Raw genomic sequence first — 13,826 nt, forward strand, 5'->3', positions numbered from 1 at the left:
AAGAGACTGGATGAAGGGAAGTGTTGCACAGTACTGATTAACTGGAGTTTTGCTTTGGATACCTCCCCTACATATCATAAAAATACTGTGTCTTGCTAGACTCAAACTACACATTTTAAATACATAACAATTTGATACTAAGTTTCAGGTATGTCAATGCATTGAACAACAACATTCACTTTAAGTCCAGCCGTAAATATTCTACTACACCATATGTGAAAAACCCCTTAAAGGTGCTTTGTATACTTACACAGAAGTGAGCTTGTAACACATTTTGAAATCACAGTTATAATAATGCCTTTCAGCTAAGGATACCACCACATCCAGGTTTTCCTGAAGACCATCTACTGATTCAGGAATCAGTGTTTCACTGGGTTTATTATACTGGAAGATAAAAAAAAACAACGTCTGAACCCAATCTAAAATCAGAAGGTAATTATATATAATACAGTATTAGATGGATATTAATAGTTTTAATTCTAAAAGAATATTTAAGCAGCGTTAAGCTTCTTAAAATGCTTAGTTTTACACTGAAAGTCCATACAACACGTATTTGGTAAAATGGTTCTTTATAATGTACTTAAAAGCTCACTCAGTACGTGAAATATGCTTGCCAGTGTCAATATCCCAAGTGTAGGCTGTAAATTTGAGTACTGAGCACTAGAGAGTTGGCTTTCAGTGCTCTCATGTTATTTCAGGAAAAAATAGTCTGGAATAATGTTGTTATATCCTATTATTTTCAGGTAACTGACATTTTACCTGCATTATTAATGTTCTTTTCCCCCACATAGAAGTTTCTCAAGAAATAAAGTTAAAACAAAAATTTAAAAAATATCAGAATTTCAAGTTGTCACCAACACCAGAAAACACCAGAAAATAAGTTTACACAAGACTATTATACTACCCCATAAAGACTGATACTGCATCATCGATTTTAAAATAAACAAAACTACAAAGGCCTTATTTAGTCCAATGTACAGAATAAATGGAATCCAAGAAAATTTACACCTTAAGTCAAGATTTTCAATCAATTCTCCACCTTTTTAGTAAGTTTGGAGGTTTACCTTTTTCAATTTATTCTCAAATAAAAAGTGAAGCAATTCTTGTTCTTCTTCTGTACATTGTCTACTAAGAGGTAGAGATTCAAGAAGTTCTTTTTCTATTTGAATTAAAAAAAAATATGAAGTGATCATATTACAGAAGAAATAGCAAGATCCAACAATTTAAAAACTTAAAAGATGCAAAGAATTTTATGATGCTTATCCAAATATTACAAGGAAGAAAACAGTACATACACACTAAAAACAGATACTACTACTAATTATGGAAATTAATGACTGAATTCTTAGTTTTTCCTTCTAGTCTTTTAAATAAAATATAATAAAGATGACATAACACACCACTATTTTTATTGATTCTACATGTCCAGTTTTATTGCTCAGAATGCTATATTAAGAGATGTCTATTATAACTAAGCAAGTATTAGTAGAGTTTTGTGGATTCAAAGCCTGTGTAGTTGAGAACACATGAAAAACATTGTTTAGGCTGGGCAAAGAGCGTGGGAGCTGCCAGAGCTAACAGACAGGACAGCTGGGTTTGTTTCTTTTCATTCTTAGCACTGCAGGAAAAATAAAGTTCAAATGTAAATTTGAGCAGATTATAGTTTTCACTCATTTTATACATTTTCTATTCTTAGCATTTTAAAGTCTGTTACTTGTAGTATTGCTTTTGTTTTTATCCAGAAAAAAAGCATATTGAGAAAGCAGCTAAATTTTACTTGTATTTGAGAAATATCACTATCCAGACCTTCTTGTGCCGTCAGCATATGGTGCGATGTTAAAAGATCAAACGCTTCAAAGCAGTAAACATCAAGCTTCAGGGCCTCTTTGTAGCTGTATGTTGCTAGGGTTCTGTTATCCAAAGCATCATAGATCTTCCCCCGCAAAAGGCATATAGAGCTCTTGATCTGGTGGAAAAGCAGGGCTGGAGGTCAAAGACTGAATCAATGTTTGCAATTTGGTTTTGAGCACAAATCAAATGGGCTCCCTGAAAAGTAAAAAGCATTTCATGTATGATGGAACCTGGGTTTCTAGTGCTATCTTTAAATAAATATTGTCTCTACGTTCTTAAAAAATAAAATGAACGCTCTGTCAGGTTATCTACTGGCAAACAAATACATGATTGAATTAAATAGAGGGAGGATAGAGTTCATCTTTTCTACTTCCGGCATCCAGCTCTTTGATACTGAGTTGTAAGCTATTTATACTAAATTCCATTCATATTCAATATAGGGAAATCTTCACTTCAAAAGGCAATTCACATCTTTGTTGACTATTAAACCACGTATTTCAGGCAAGATAAGAATGACAGGAGTAGAGATGAAAAAGGCCAAATCAATGGACACAACTACTTTGAGCAGAAAAATCTGTCCTTTTCAACTCAAAACATAGATGTTTCACAAATAGGAGTGAAAGATCATTACTATCATAGTTAAAGCTGTGCTAAGACGTCTAATAATTAACGTATTCTTTCAAAACTCTCTAGATGGGTGTTTGATTCAGTCAGAAGGCCAGAGAAGTCTCAGGAAGTTACTTGCAGCAAGTGTACACGTTGGACATCTATGCCATCAGACTGACCAGACACACCAACTCTCTCAGGAGCCCACACACTAGAAATGCTATATCTGCATTAATAACTAATAAACCTCAAGAGGCTGCTAAAGTGGTAATACTGTTACCAGCTCAGAGGCCAGTCACTCCTACTCTGGGAGTAGTAAGCGTGCAAACTAATCAAATTAAGTTTGAGAGGGCTATATTCCTAGAGGGGAGTTTGAATTAAAATTTCTCTTAGCAATACCCACTTCAGTCGTCCTCTCCTTTGGCGAACCAAAGCCAGCCTCACATTCGTGAACTACATTATCACAAGCATTTGTGAAGGTAAGGACTGATGGAACTCGAGTTTTTCAGCTGGGTTGTTTTTTAGTCAAAATAATTTCCCAATTTAGTTCAATAATCAGCCACTGAAACACTTGGGCCAGAGCACCATGAAACAGGAAGCAGGAATGAACACCCAAAGCTGAGGGCTTTTTCCTTTGCCAGCAGTGGTAGCTTAAATGCTCCCATTAAGGTGCACAGCAGTAACTCAGTCTGACCCACTTCTCCCTTAGGCCCATTAATACCAGCATTTGAAATAAATTCACATCGATGATTTAATCCATTTTGCTACTTCAGTCTTACAGGAAAAATGCCATCTGCCAATCACCTTCACTGTAGCTTCAGCTCATAAACTTCAGTTGATAACTCTGAATGTAAAGACTCTTCACAGACTCTTCAGCCTACACGCGGTACTGATCCCTTTTAATTGTGTGCCTATAAAGAATTTTTTCACTGAGCTTCAAGAACTTTACTTTTGAAAATTAGGTGACATGAAGGTGATCAAAAAACCTCACACTGAGAACAACACTTGAGTGATTAAGGAAATAGCTCATTAAAAGTATCTAGAGGAGAAGAAAAGTTGCTCTGTTATCTCAGAATCTGCAGCCCATTTGAAAGAAGTTTTAGCTTACATTGTCAAGGGTGAAATTGCAGCATAGAGCTAAAAGACTCTAAAAACCAATGCTAGATCATGAACTTCCTGCAAGGTGTCTGGAAATAACTTATGGGAAGTTGCTGAAAAGCACTCTTCATTTTAGCAAGCCAAGTTCTTTTCACCACATAGGCAAGCTGACTTCTGACCAAAAGGGGAACATTTCTGAAAATTATGTTATATCAAAAAAAAAAAAAATTTTGAGAATTGTGTTATCTAAAAAAAAAAAGCTTAAACACAGAGTTTCAGATTCATACAGCTGTAAAACCACTTTCTGACTTCACACATTTTTTTTTTTTTTAAGTTATAAAAGAATTGTTTATAAAACATCACTTACAGAGGATTGTGACATCTCCCAGTCCGTGGTAGAGTCTTTCAATCCACTTTCATCCTTCAAGTACTTTTCAAAAAGTCTTTTGTTGATTGGCTCTTCCATATCAAGAATATCCAGGGCCTGTTGATGTTCTTTTGCAGCATACTAGCCAAACACGTGCATGTAAAAAACAAGGTTGGGATTTGAAACATCTATACGTAAAGCACCAATAAACACAGCGTCATATTTCAAAGGCATAGATTATAATAACCAGTGCTTATCATGTGTCTTTTTATAATCGCAGCCAACTCTTTTACTAGTCATGTATAACACAGAAAAACTTATAAAATTAATACCTTCAGAAAAATCTATTATTCTGCTCAGAAGCAGATAAGCTTCTAAAAATACTTAATACAAGTTTTAATAAGATACAATGATCTTCTTCTATAAGCAGCACCTTATTCTATTTCAAATTTCTATACTTAATCTACCAATAGTTTCAGATGTCTTTCGAAAGCACTGCATTTTATTATTTCTGTATCACATTTTATACTTCTTTAAAAATGTAAATATGAAGACACAACATAAAAATTATTCCCATTTTTTCCCCAAAAAATATTAAAGGAGTATTTTCTTTCCTGGAAAAAAGGTCAGTTGGACTTCTTCAGAATAGTACCACAACGGACACTCCAGTAACTATACTGAAGGTTAAAGAATTAAATCAACTGTCACAAAATTTAAACCTATTGTTCCAATGAACAGAGAGATCTACATTGCCTGTCAGGCACCTAATCTTCACAAGATGTATCTTTTATATAGTTTGGTTTGTTTCCAACAGGGGTTAAAACACGTACTTACATGACATCTGGCTGCAAGGTAACGACATGCTTCATATAACTGAAAGAGAAATTTCATACATACTCGTTATAAAGAGAGAGAGTGTTTACTTACACTGCTAGAATCCATTTTGCTCTCTCATTTTTCAGTTGTATGACTTCTTCCTCCCTTTCACCTCCAAAAACCTTTCCTCACCACAATGACTAAGCCTGTAACACTTTACTATTGAACTCTCAAAGGACACTCGGTCCACTCTTGACTTCATCACTCATTAGCAGAGTGGAAGGACAATTTAAACAACTACACCTGAAGTGACACTCCACCTTCTGTTGCAGTTACTCCACCTAACTGCTGCAGTTACATCCTTAGACCCCTTCTCTTTTCTGTGATCCTATCTGGGGACAGCAGTTTCAATCTGGCCTATAGAACACAGAGCTATACTTGGTTCAGATAACTGCATCACGCAGGTATTTTAATCACTTTACTCATAAAACTTATCCTCTGATGGTGAAGAAGTCACTGTGGTTAGCAGCAGAGGTTTAAAAGTGGAATAACAGTAGTAAGTTTTTGACTAAAATGACTTACCTTATCCAACTTACGCGATCGAAGGGCATGTGCTGCCCTATGATACTGAGCTGTTAGGTAAAGACACTGGGCCAACCAGTAGATATCTTGTGGTTCCTCTAAAATAAAAGAACAAAGCCTTTCATTTATAATATACCTTTAAACAGTTTTATACAGAATATTCGCTTTTGCTTCACTAGGAAAATATTTTTCCTGTACTCTAGCGTCCTATTGAGTTACAAAGTTTAATTTTTTTAACATGTATGTATAAAAAACTTATACTATCTATCAGTGAAACATTAAAATGAAAAAATAAGCAGATTTTAACTTTGAAGACATGGTGCATTGGACAGTGAATACAAGAAAGTCTCATACTAGAGGTGTGTCATGAGGAGATGACAATAGTGATACAGATTAAAAAAAAAAAAAGAAAAGTAGCAATGGTAGGTTACCCTGCCCTTGGACACAGGGCAGAAAAAACCAACTCTGCACTGCGTGTCTCAAAAAAGATCAGTGGGAAGGTAACAACAGCGAAAGTGAAAGCATTATACTTCTGCAGCTTGAAGTTACAATTGCAGAAGCACAGCTTAGTACTCTCCTACTTTATTGGCAACAAAAGCTTCTGTGGCATCAAGTCCCTACAATCATTTCAAGAAGTGTAAATGGACCACTTTACATTTGGTCCATGCCTGTAGACAGACACAGACTACCAGCATCAACTCACTAAGTAAACCTGCATTCTACTTGTCACCCAGAGCACCACTGAATCCTGTAGGAAAGCACTGTCATCACTCATAGCTCTTTTTTTTTAATGACTTTTTTTTGTTCATTTCTCTAGGATTGCAGACCTTAAGGTATGGCCAGACGTTAATTTTAACACAAAGTTCAAAAGGGATGGAAGATTGGCCCTGCTCTATTTGGAAAAACTGCATGCCAAAGATCACAGAAAAGCACTCACACCAAACTCAAAACTTCAACATTTAGCCACACTGCTTAAAAAAACCCAACAAAACCAAAACAGAACATTATCAGAAAGAATTTAATAAAAGCCAATGTAAAATTAACTACTTACCATGAGACAGTGAAGCTACTTTGTCTGCCCAAAACAGAGCACTTTGATACTGCTGCTGTAAAAGCATGATAAAAATAATTAGTATTTATTTGGGGTAAGCTTTCCTGGATTATTTTCAAACATTATGTGTATCATTCACACTTAACATCTTATGCATGTAGTCTCTAATGAACAGGGATTCACATTTGAGATCTTTGTAAGTTCAAAAAACAGTTTAAAAGAGCCAGGACTGTAACTTCTAAAGGGTATAAAAAGGTAACTCGAGGTAGGGTTGTTCGTTTCTTTTCAATAAAATGCAGACACCTTTGACCAAAAGGTGTGCACTACTTCAGTATGGCAATAGGTCATTAGTTGTTTTGCTATCACTGAAAAAGTAGCAAGAATCCCCCCCCCCCCAGCTAAAATAAATGCTACATTTTAGAAGAAAGCAAATACTATATTTAAAAAACGAACATAAAATTATTTTCAGGAAACTTCAGCAGCACCACCTCTGATTAATAAATTTTCATTAATCAGTGAAGATGCTTTAACCTCACACAAACCATAGTTCCTATGTAAATTTCCCCCCCCTTCGATACACAGTTTCACTGTTAAGTCTCTAGCCCAGGAGAAGCGGATGAAACAGAGAAGACTGGTGGCAACCAGAGATGCAACGGAATCAGAGTTTGCAGGTATATCCCACTAACTCAGCTAAAGCTGTCATCAGATTTGGGGTACTAGGCAAAACCTCATAGAACTGGCTGGGATTATTCTCTGAGAAGATCAGCAGGGGCTGTGGTTGTTCCTTTTTATCCTTTTCCATGCTATAAGACATACTATGCTTCCCAGGACCTGCTGGACATCTAACATATCCTGCCATTGCAAGGACTTGCCACACTTGAAAAGCCTTCATCACTTCTGCTCTTTCCCACAACATTACAGTTGCAGAGTTTGTTTACAATCTTAGTGACTGTTTTATGCTTTTGGAGCAGTGGTTTGGCAGACTTTTCTGAAACACACACTGATGATACTCCAGTCCTCACACAGCTCTACACTCTATGACCTAAGTGGTCTCTTCTATCCCGTGTTCCCCAGAATCCCTCCTTGACGGGGATTAAGAATGCCCAACAAAATTGCCAAGAGAATGGTATGGTTTCAATCTGCACTCCCAATGAAAAAAAAAAAAACAACCAACCCCAAACCAACCCCAAAACAAAACCCCACGTATGTAAAAGCTGTCTACAAGAACTGAGGTTTTAGTAACTCTTTCGAGACCATAAAAGAAAGGTATAATCAAGGCCTACAGGGCACTATACAACTTTTGTTGAGCAGTTCTCCAGTACTATAAGCTGTCTATATTACAGAAAGCAGCAGTCTCACGTTTCTCCTGATGCCCCTTCCTCAGAACTGCACAGGTATCTATACAGCTGCGTGGCAAAGCAGCCCAGTCAACTTAGTTTCACTCAGATGAGTATAGCAAAACAAAACAATAAAATCCAGCAAATTAACCTAGGCCCCCAACCAACCTTTCGGCCAGATTTGCTAGCCACAGGCACAAAGGCTGGTGCTAACTGAAGAGACGAGTTTGTCTCAGTAGTGATGCCACCACCAAATCTCTTAAGCAGAAATAGAGCGGCACAGTTTCGTGCTGTACTTAATCTGATGTACAAATGCATTTCTCCTGATGGCTTTTTTGTGTGGTGGTGGTGTTTGGTTGTTTGCCCTGCAGCAACATAATTGCCGGATCCATCAGCAAAGGCAGATGAGCCTGTCCTTCCAAACGGCAGCTCGGCACCTACAACCACCGGGTAACCCTGGCCCCACCGGCCAGGGGAGGGACCCTGCAAACACGCCTTCGCTGCCGCTCCCACAGCGGGATTCCCTCCTCCTCCTCCTCCGGGCGGAGGAAGATGCCACGGCCTCCCCCCGCCACCTCCATGTCACGCTACGAGGAGGCCCCAGGCCCCGGCTCCCCGCGGGGACGGCAGCGGCGCCGCTCCCGGCCCGCTCTGCTCCTCGCCCACCCCCGCGCCCTCCTTTTCCCCAGAGGAGACAGGGAATTATTTCAAAATTAACCCCCTTCTCCTCAGCCACAGCGGCTGGCGCCTACCCCCGGAGCCTTCCTTCTCCCCGGGAGCCGGGCCGTCAGGGCCTTATCCCCGAGAGGGCAAACCCAACCCAACCCAACCGCCCCTTCCCCAGCAGCTCCCCGCTTCCCGCAGCGCTCGTCCCGCCGCCTCACCTGGTCGATGTACTGCCGCACCCGCTTCCTCAGCCGCTCCAGGTTCATCCTCCCGCCCGGGGTGGTCGGAGTGAAGCGAGACGGAGGGGAGGCGACCCAGGCGCCCAGCTCGCCGCGCCGGGAGCGATGGCTTCTCCGCCGCCCGCCTGCCCGGCCAGGCGCCCTGCCCGGCGGTGCCGCGCTCAAACCCGCCCCGCTTCCTTCCCGTCCTCCCTTCCCGCCCCTCCTTCCCGGAAACGGCGACCCGGCCGCGTCGTTCCGGCAGCGCCGGGGGCCGACGGGGAGGGAGGGGAACTGAGGGGGATTGTGACTTTTCTCCACAGACCACCCCCCCCCCCCCCCCCCCCAAGCTTTATCAGGCTCTTCTCCGCAGCCTTGAGGGGAAGGTTCGTCTCTGTGAGGGCCCCTATAGAGACCCAGGCCCTCCCTTCGGCTACTGCGGCCTTGTGGCGAAAATACTCCTTCAAGGCTTGGCAGCGATGGCAGACAGCGTGCCAGGAGGTTTTATACGAGGCCTTCATCGTCCAGTCATTTCTGGTGTCACACAGACTGGGGGATCATTACCCACTAGCACATCACTGAAACATGTCAGCTGTAGTTTTCCACTACTGAGAAACAGATAATGTGAAGGAATGAATTGAAAGGCCTGATTTGGAGTAATCCAGATGCTGGCCGATGCCTCTTGGAGTGGTTTGACCTGGTACAAGAGGAGCAATCATCCCTGTGTGCCTTGATGGAGAGGGAAAACCTGTGTCAGAGTTACAGCGTGGAGAAGGCCACAAAGGCGGCAGCTGGTCACAAGCAAACAGTATTCATTCAAGGAAAATGGATCCACGTGACCTCTCTAGATCCATTTGAGGCAGCTGCACTTTGATGTAAAACTGCTTAGAATCATAGAATCGTTTTGGTTGGAAGGCACCTTTAAGATCATTGACTCCAACCGTTAACTTAGCGCTGCCAAGTTACCACCAAACCATGTCCCTTAGCACCACATCTACATGTCTTTCAAATACCTCCAGGGATGGTGACTCGACCACTTTCCTGGGCAGCCTGTTCCAATGTTTGATAACCCTTTAAATGAAGCAATTTTTCCTTCTATCCCATCTAAACCTCCCCTGGCACAACTCAAGGCCATTTCCTCTTGTCCTTGTCTTGTCTTGAGCTTGACTTCGGTGATTTCCTCCAGTTATTAGGTTGGATTTTCACCTTACACTGTGTCAGCCTTTTGGGGCTGTTTTCTTGCTGAGTGTGTGTGCTGCAGATGGCAGATACTCATTTCACACCTGCAATAAAAAAAAATATATATATATTTTTTTTTACTCAAGTAGATTTGTAAGTCTGTTACTTTTTCATGTTTCTGTAACTGAGACCTTGAGGAAAGCAAAATCCACGTTCATCTTTCCATCCCCTCATGTAATGAAGGGACAAAAATCTTTTGTTAGTGGTTTCTTTAGTTCCAACAGACCTACATAACAAGCATTATCATCATATTAATCTTCCCTTAAGACACCTTCAGATGTCCAAATAGCTTCTTTGGCCACCTGACCATACTGTAGCAGAAGAGAGGATGCAATCAAATTTTTGTACCTGCAGCTCTGTGAAACCTGTATCTTGTTGTAGGTGCTACCACTCCACTCATTCTATTTGTTGGTTTAAAATCTCTTTGAAATGTGTACAGTTCATAGCATATGTATTTGTCAGTTGGTGTATATTTCCATGTACAATAAAAGAAGTTTGAGTGAGATTTTCATGCTATTTTGAAACTGCTGCATGTTGGAGCCCACAGCTTGCTCATTGTTGACTCATTTCCCTCTTAGACCAGGTCTAAAGGTAACTTGCCAGACCTCAGTGGCTTCTGTTCAGCATGAGATACCGGGGCAGCAAACTGTGGGAACTCAGAGAGAAGAAGATTACTTTAAATATCATAGAATCATAGAATAGTTTGGGTTGGAAGGGTCTTCCAAAGATCATCTAGCCCAATGACTAGTGATGGATCCATGTGACCCTCAGCCGTACTTTAGTTCAGGCTGACTAAGGAGCTAGAGACCTTATGGCCTGTGGTGAACCTGCAAGTTCCTGGCTCGCCTACAAGGGAGTGAAGGTGCCTTGGAAGAATACTTTGAAAGGTGGTTTTGAAGCCTAAGTATGCAAGATAACCAAAGTACAGAATGAGATACCAGAGCTAAAACAAAGACATCTGTCTTGTCTATACTATTGGCTAGCAGCCAACTACTTCACTTCATAAATACTATCATCAGGATGGGCCCAATTTGAGCTCTCCCTGAACTGCAGCTGGACTGCACACCAGGTGACTCTCTCCTTGAGCAGGGACACCTCTCAAGGTTTGAGATTCCTTACTTGAAGCTAAGAGATCCTTCCTTGACCAAGATGGAGAGATCCCTTACTCATAACATCCTCGGTAAGTGACTGATAGCATGCTGAATTAATACCAATGAAACATTACTGATCCATGTAGCTACTCAATGTTTTTATAAACTTTGTATAGGTATTTTCGTTACACATGAACTGTTGTCCAAGTCTGAGACTAAGATTGGACCTGGTTGCACGTAAGTTCCATCAGGAGTTGAGAAAGCAAGGGGGTGCACTCTGAACCTCATGACTCAACATGGTAAGTGTAAGGAGTTTCCTTAACCTTTGCATCTCTGGTCTCAGTGTGAATCATTCTAAACTCAATTCTCACTCAATTTTCCTTTGTACATTTCTTTCATGCAGTAATTAATGAGATGAACTTTGCTATCAAAATTATTGAACCTTGGTAAATCAATGTTAAAATCTGTTAAATTCCATCAAATTTATTGAACTCTGACATATTATTATTTTACTTCAATAAAACATGTTGCTGCTTCTCTCTTTTGAGTGAGGTGCGTTCCAGTCATCCGCGACAGGGATATCTTCAGCTAGATCAGGTTGCTCAGAGGCCCATCCAACCTGACCTTAAATGTTTCCAGGGATGGAGCATCTACCACCTCTCTGGGCAACCAGTGCCAGTGTTTCACCACCTTCATTGTAAAAAAATGTACTTGTTATATCTATCCTGAATCTACCAGCTTTTAGTTTAAATATCTAGAGGATATTTAGAGGACCGAGTAGAGGTCCGAGTAGAAGACCGAGTTTGAAACATCAAATGGCAAAAAAAATAAATAAAATAAAGTGAAAAAAAAAAGGAGTTGGTGCTAAGCTCTAAGATAAAAGTTTTGGCTGGGGAAGAAAAAAAAGCTGCACAGGAAGTGTGGGGGTTGGAAGAGAAGAAAATGCTCTTGTTGGGGATGGGTGACGGTTAAGAGCAGCCATAGTCACAGGGAGCTGATCTGAAGCATGGAGGGGACCTGTGATCTGCAGGATCTTGGAGGGGCCCAAGGAACACTCTGCAAAGGTGAGGAAACGGGCACAGACGCACACATGGAATATGTTATTCCTCAGAGTATGTTATTACCTTGTTAGCGTCTGTATAGTTCTTACATTGCCGGAGCAGAGTGCATCACATTAGGTTGCTCTGTAAGGTTTTGTGTGTTGTGTGCTGCTTTCTTGTGTTCTCCTGAAAACTTAGCTCCTCTGAGTGAGCTGTTTCTCAGCTGGAGCTCTGAGAAATGGTTGCTTGAGCTACACTGTGAGGCTACGGCAGTGCTGTTCCAGTGGCCCTGCTCAGGTGGGCTCCGGTCCCGTTTCTGCAATGGGAAGCTGCTCTGACCTCGTCGCTCATGGAGTAGCTGGTCATTCAAAGAGAGTGTCCTTATGGATAGATTGCAAAGCTTTGCTCCTTCACTGGGAGTGATGTAGGTCTGTGGGAAAATAGATGGGGCTGATGCGCGGCGCTGTGAAGAGCAAGATCTTTGCGAACTGGTGGTTGGAGCTTAATAAAATTATTTGAGGTGTGAACAGGGAGAAAACTGAATTTTAAGTGTTTCAAATAATATCTACGTTTCTCTTTCGCATTCAAAACTAGTAACAAGCAAAACCACTCTAACAGTTGAGTGGTGTTGATATAGCGACTACTTTGCTAGTAGTACTTAAAACATTTGTGAAGGCATAGAGTGACAGTTAAAACAAACTCCTTTACCGATTTGTACTCTAATATCTTAAATCTTGAGAGGAAGGGGAGGGCTCCACAGTCATATTAAAACTTTCTCACTCTGTGGAAGTTTCTGTATTTTTATCTGCAATGAGGATCTTCTTTCTTTCTTTGTTCTAAAAATACCTATAGGTATCGTATGTTGGTGCTAGCACATAGTTTCCTCCTGCTGCTTTTAAATTACTGTTTCTGAGACAGTTTGATGCTTGCCCATGTATATCTGATCCAGTTGAAATGAGTATGTTCACTTTGAGTTTGTATGTAAAAAAAGTTTTTGTTTGAAATTGGAAAAGTGTTGTTTCTGGCTTGAGAATTCGAACTGAAATGAGGTCTCTGAAACCGAGGCGTGTGCTGAGGTGGGAGAGGTTCCCCGAAATGCCCCAGGAGCAGGTGTCTATCTTTCTGGGAAGGTTTCAGAGACAGACCCTAACTCAGCTGTTTTGTGCAGATAAGTGGAAAATGAGAGTGACCTTCTACTGCACTCATTTTGAAGCTTTTCCTCTTGATCCCTGCAATCCTAAATCCACATGGGCTCGTTTCCAACCCTGTGTATAACCACCACAGACCTGTCAGGGTGCAACCATTGGCAATCCCCACTTTACAAAGGCAGAATATCTGTCTTACTCCCGTGGTGTGACTCGCTCTCTGCTGCCCGTTGCATGGTTAAGCATTGGGGTTGGGAGATGGAAAAAGGTGTTATTTTGATTTTCAATGGGTCTAAAAAAGGGAAATCTGTAAATGGACTGAACTTGATCAACTGGGAGCATCCATGGCATGTATGGAGGTGGAGAAGGATGGAAAGTGAAGCAATTGCCTTTTTCATGTCAGTATTCTTCAATTATCTTAAAGAATTCTTGCCTTTTCTTATAGTATTGCCTCTTCTAGGCTCAATAGCATGGTATTGCTTTCTGTACCTGATCTTCTGTTATTTGATTGCCCACCATGAACTGCATAAGCTCAAGAAAGCAATCTGCAGCTAAAATGAGTGTCTTTATTTAATTTTTCTCTGTCTTATTTCATCTTGGCTTACACAACTCTGCTGTAAATCAGTCCTGCCTCTTCCACAACATCTTTCATCCTGTTAGTCACTGTCAGGTGAGTCTGACAGGTGAACAGAGGGCTCCGATAGCAATGTTAGTTCCTG

General features: G+C 40.9%; 1 protein-coding gene across 2 annotated transcripts in view; it reads right to left on the minus strand.

Moving 5' to 3' along the window:
- The window catches only part of CDC16 (cell division cycle 16), a 32,149-nt gene extending 23,357 nt beyond the window's left edge, over nucleotides 1-8,792 (minus strand). For both annotated transcript variants that reach the window (XM_014944212.1, XM_014944211.1), the window contains exons 1-8: nucleotides 8,593-8,792; nucleotides 6,372-6,426; nucleotides 5,321-5,418; nucleotides 4,757-4,795; nucleotides 3,923-4,063; nucleotides 1,807-1,966; nucleotides 1,065-1,159; nucleotides 251-384 (exon numbers count right to left, since the gene is read on the minus strand). In XM_014944212.1, coding sequence (XP_014799698.1) covers nucleotides 251-384; nucleotides 1,065-1,159; nucleotides 1,807-1,966; nucleotides 3,923-4,063; nucleotides 4,757-4,795; nucleotides 5,321-5,418; nucleotides 6,372-6,426; nucleotides 8,593-8,640 — 770 coding nt within the window. In that variant the 5' untranslated portion in view covers nucleotides 8,641-8,792. The remainder of the gene's footprint in view (nucleotides 1-250; nucleotides 385-1,064; nucleotides 1,160-1,806; nucleotides 1,967-3,922; nucleotides 4,064-4,756; nucleotides 4,796-5,320; nucleotides 5,419-6,371; nucleotides 6,427-8,592) is intronic.
- Nucleotides 8,793-13,826: the final 5,034 nt, after the last annotated feature.

The sequence above is a fragment of the Calidris pugnax genome, unplaced genomic scaffold (assembly GCF_001431845.1).
Source record: "Calidris pugnax isolate Ruff unplaced genomic scaffold, ASM143184v1 scaffold69, whole genome shotgun sequence".
In the NCBI taxonomy this organism is placed as follows: domain Eukaryota; kingdom Metazoa; phylum Chordata; class Aves; order Charadriiformes; family Scolopacidae; genus Calidris; species Calidris pugnax.